Here is a 5,184-nt window from a genome sequence, read left to right on the forward strand (position 1 = left end):
TTTTACACCTTATTCGAGATTCTCGGATACATTCTTTGGGATGAAGTAGTAACCCGATAATATGGACTCCATGGCAGCCTAGGCAAAAATAGAAGTCCTCCGAACGGATATTAAAATATATATTAAAGATGCATGTACGTAGATAGAAAAATCAATATTTGGTATACCCATCTTTTAAATGAACATAATCTTGTATCTTTGTGGCACGATCATAAGTTCTATGGTATTTATTTTTGACAGCGCATACAAGAAAGTAGCGAGATAAGGAATCAATACTATGTATACATTGCCACAATGCCCGACTTCTGAGTCACACTCGGTAGAAACAAAATGCATTTCCACACTCAGTTTTCCCTTTTGAAAAATAGCTTTGGGACTGAATTTATGCCTCAAAGCGAGGTATATGGTTCTATCCAGATAATATTACACTGCGTGTTGACCTTTTTTGTAGACACCGTTTATTAGCCCGCGGCTATTTTGGGACCATTCTGGAATATATATATATATATATAAATATCAGGCATGTATGTTTTCAGCAGATTACTGAACGAAGTTCTTTGTTTTCACAGAGACTAGAGCAATATACTGTTTGAGGTTTTTAAAGCATGAAAAATAAAATAAAAATAGAAACAAAAATACATCTAAATGATCATTTTTGAGCGAGCAAAAGTCATTTGAAGGAGAACAGCCCGAGTTAGCGGATTTGTCGTCCACTGTCTTCACAGGGACAGAAATTGAGATATTTTCTTTATCATTGATTTTACTTTAATATATAAGTTAGCATTTTTTAAGTATTGAATAATACTTATTACTAGCACACATGCACCTTCTTTTTTAATTCCATAAAAAGGCATCAGATGAACCACCATTAAGAATCCTAGAGTTCCTTTCTACCATTATAATATTTAGAATCACATGTATGTGAGAAAATATTGCGCACAAACCATTTTGTAAATATTCGCGAATAAATTATATCTAGTAAGAAAGTATACTGAATTTGGAGATATAAATGTAAGTTATATATGTGTCTTCCACGAGATAAACTAGTTCTGTGAATGGCCAATTGTGTGTGATCTCTTTCTTAGGGTGATTATTATAAAAAGAGATTGATTGGCTGACAGTTCGAATCGTACGTATAGCTATAACGATCAAAATAACACAGAAGTGATATAATGAAAAGACATTGTAAGGTAAAATGGTCACCACTGTCAGAAACAGAAAGGTATATACATACGGCTCACAAAGTCCTTTAAAAACATGTAATTTCCTATTTCCCCATTTGTACCCCTATCGAAATTTGCTAAAAAAAACGAACAACAAACAAAGATTGATATCAGGATCTGTCACTGCATGACGATATTTCCCAGTTATGTCTGTTATTTTTAATATCTATACAAGTACGGTATTACGTCTGACCGAGGCCTTCGTATTGTGACCTGGTTCACGCATCGTATTCCACTGTGCAGTCAGAATACCAGTGTAGTCATCTGCAAAACAGTCATAAAACAGGTCGACATTTGGCAAGAAACCATTAATCGTCATCGTGCACATTCCAGTGTTGTATTTTATAGGGTGATCATGTTGTTCCTTAACCTTCCTTCCACCTGAGATTTTCAGCTCTTCCCACCTTCCCCAACCGTTTGTTCTCTTCCTGTTTTCTTCCTCTATTTCTGTTTCATTCAACTATCTCTATTACATTCTCTCTTCCCAGATTTTATCCCTTCCGTTCTTACTAAATTGCAAATACTTGCAAATAAACAAAGGTTTTCTCTTTTAATTTGTTTATTTTAACATTACATATATACTTTACCTAGACGTCAAATAAAACAAACGATTTCATTATATCGAACACAATGATGAGATTATTCCATGAAATTATGTAAATCAACCCTCGAATAAATGTCCCTATTTATGAATAATCTTCTAAGAGAAGAGAAAGGTGTATGTTATGAAGGTTGTCAGGGGCTGTCAGCCTAGGGGACTAACCAGCGCCTAATGTCGATAAAAACACTACTACGCCACGATAATACATGGTTAAACACGTGTATCCTGTCATTGTCTTGTATAGCTACAGGCACCGGTCCGTCTGTCAATGCTGACGTCACAAGATAGATACCAGGGCATCATTGAGGTGTGAGCCCATGTTAACATCACCTGTTATACCTGTGAGGTATCGCCGAGTAGGACTGCATGTAATTCGGACAATTTACCTTGATGGAGTTATAATTGTGTAGAATTATTCCGTTTCGTAATTGAAATCCTTCTCTTTGTCAATATGAACTTCTGCACACTCCTTTTCGGACTTTTAATGATGTTTTTAATGAATGAAGGTAAGTGTTGTATTTCATTATATGCTGTTTCTGATATGAATGCATTATTTGTAAATACTTACCAAATAAAAAAAAAATAACAGCCATGTTTTGCATATTTGCATAAACTTAATATGTAAATTTAAGAATGTGCATGAATATAATTATTTTTTCAAACACAACAACACTACGGTACAGAGGTTTACATACATACACCTAGCTGTTTGTACTTGTTGTAATAACCCTCTGTGAAGGATGTAAGCCTCTTCTTACCTATCATTTTTGTAATTATCTTCATGTGGCCTCTTGTTATTTGCACATCACGTTTGTCGTAAGAATAAAACTACATTGCTAATGTTTACTGTTTTAAATTTGAGACGTTATATATCCTTATGTAATTGCTATGCGTACTTAGTGATTAATGCAACATGAGGCATTTGTTACAAGAATGACGTTTCAGAAACTAGTGAGTTGAGACATGAATTCAGAAACATCTAGGCTTCTTTAATGGACAATGTATTCACCATTTCAAGGAGTGAAAGCTGTGTATATTTGTTAAATCTTGACATTTTAAAAGACTGATCATACGATTGCAAAAGACATCACCTACTTTTCAGTGTAATGTTTGAGGTTTTAAGCTTCGTTCGAGACGCTTAACACGTGGAATTTCTGTTCATTATGTAACTGTTTTTGATATACAAATTTGTGCTGATTTGCAAGTATTTATACGTGTACAGAGTACTCTCAACAACTGTGTTATGTTTTAGCAAGTGAAGTGGCGTCTATGCATTTGTACAAACTATACATTATGTTCTTTAAACTATCAATGCATGAGCTTTTTCTAATGGTGAGCAGAACTTATAAATATCCCTATTATTTCAGTAATGTTTCCCCTTTACCAATGTAAGAAACAAGTGACATTTTACAAGGTATATAGACATTTATGTGTATATAAATTTTCACTATTCTCAAATCTTTTTAGGTTTTATTTATTTAATGTCATATTAACAGCTGAAGTAAGTTAAGGACTTGCCTTCATATGTGTAAATGTGTTTTAGGAAGGATAGGCTGGTTATGTTGGTGTATTTGCCTCCCTGCGATAGCATTTCACCCAGTCACATTATACTGACAACGGGTTAACCAGTTTTTGCCATTTTTCGAAATGCTGAACATTACGCAGGGAATAATAACTATCCTTTTTAAGGACGTTGGTATGCGTTGACCTGGAGACAGAACCTGTTTCCACCCTGTTTTTGGCGAACGCTGTATGACATACCGTCTAACATAACACTTTATACTAGTTGATCTGGATAGAGAGGTCCTATGGTTGTGTTTTGTACCTTACATAACACTCTATACTAGTTGATCTGGATAGAGAGGTCCTATGGTTGTATTTTGTACCTTACATAACACTCTATACTAGTTGATCTGTATAGAGAGGTCCTATGGTTGTGTTTTGTACCTTACATAACACAGCTGTCAGTGTACCGGACCACTTGACAGATATGTGCAGTCTGTATGGCCAGTGACATGATGTAGATTAGAAAACTTGTACTGGTCAGCTGGTACCCTTTTTTATCTGTGCGCTTATGCTGTATTTCTGACTCCTTTTTTATTGGTCAACTTGTATCCAGTGTTGACGTGGCGGAATTCTTTCCGTGTACTGGACAACATCCCTTGTGGTTGTATACACTTGATGTAGGTTAGGGGTTTTCGTCTTGTTATAACTGTCTTAGACTATAGTTGTAAGTCTCCCATTAAGCAGGTTTGTCGCCTTAGTTACATGTATGGAACTTGCTCACTTGATGTTTTTGCATTAGCTACATCAGTATTATTTGGTTGCTTTCTACCTGTGTAATAGACAGTTTTTGCGAGTTCGTTTCGTCTATTACAAGACTTTGTCACCTCGGTTAATATCGCTTTCTCAGGTTAATAAAACTACACAGGCAACTCAATGAATGTCAATAATTGACGATTAATAACAAATTTTTAAGCCCGATAAATATGAGTAAGAATAATATACTAGTTTTAGTTGATTTGCCATTGCTAGTATGCAGATTTACTAGGTAGATTTCAATTATCCATTTAAAGTACTTCGCCACAGTTTATTACATTTTGTAAATGCTTCAATTTAGACGGGGGAGGTATTACGTTCTCAACTACAACTTCATTGCCCACTCTGAAACTGTGATACTATGATTTTGTGATACTATGATTTTGTGATTTTGTGATACTATGATTTTGTGGTACTTTGATTCTATGATGTACTATGATACTGACGCTTGTTACTTAATACCTGTTATATGAAGTTATACTTCTATGATTCTATTATACCATGGCAATGGTACTATATTAGTTTACTGTCTACAATGGTTAAGACGTGTTTATGTACATGTAGCTCGTTAGTAACTTATTTACCTTCCTGGGTTTGGCAGAAGACAAACGTGTCGCATATGGTACAGGAAATACTCATCATCAGCGGTTCTTAACGTTTGTTTTTGGGGGAGTTATTATGTCAGAGGCTCTTAACGTTTTTGTTTTTGTGGGGTTATTATGTCAAAGGTTCTAAACGTTTGTTTTTGGGGGGATATTATGTCAGAGGTTCTTAACGTTTGTTTTTGGGGGGTTATTATGTCAGAGGTTCTTAACGTTTGTTTTTGGGGTGTTATTATGTCAGAGGTTCCTAACGTTTTTGTTTTTTGGGGGGTTATTATGTCAGAGGTTCTTAACGTTTGTTTTTGTGGGGTTATTATGTCAGAGGTTCTTAACGTTTGTTTTTGGCGGGTTATTATGTCAGAGGTTTTAACGTGTTTTTTTTGTGTGTGTGTGTGTGTGTGTGTGTGTGTGTGTGTGAGGTTCTTAACGTTAGGGGTTT

General features: G+C 35.1%; 1 protein-coding gene across 2 annotated transcripts in view; it reads left to right on the plus strand.

Moving 5' to 3' along the window:
• The first annotated feature begins 2,131 nt into the window (after positions 1 to 2,131).
• LOC110454789 (mucin-6-like) overlaps positions 2,132 to 5,184 on the plus strand; it is a 25,105-nt gene continuing 22,052 nt past the window's right edge. For both annotated transcript variants that reach the window (XM_021504495.1, XM_021504496.1), the window contains exon 1: positions 2,132 to 2,330. In XM_021504495.1, the coding sequence (XP_021360170.1) occupies positions 2,276 to 2,330 (55 nt within the window). In that variant the 5' untranslated portion in view covers positions 2,132 to 2,275. The remainder of the gene's footprint in view (positions 2,331 to 5,184) is intronic.

This window comes from Mizuhopecten yessoensis, unplaced genomic scaffold (genome assembly GCF_002113885.1).
Source record: "Mizuhopecten yessoensis strain PY_sf001 unplaced genomic scaffold, ASM211388v2 scaffold8065, whole genome shotgun sequence".
Lineage (NCBI taxonomy): Eukaryota > Metazoa > Mollusca > Bivalvia > Pectinida > Pectinidae > Mizuhopecten > Mizuhopecten yessoensis.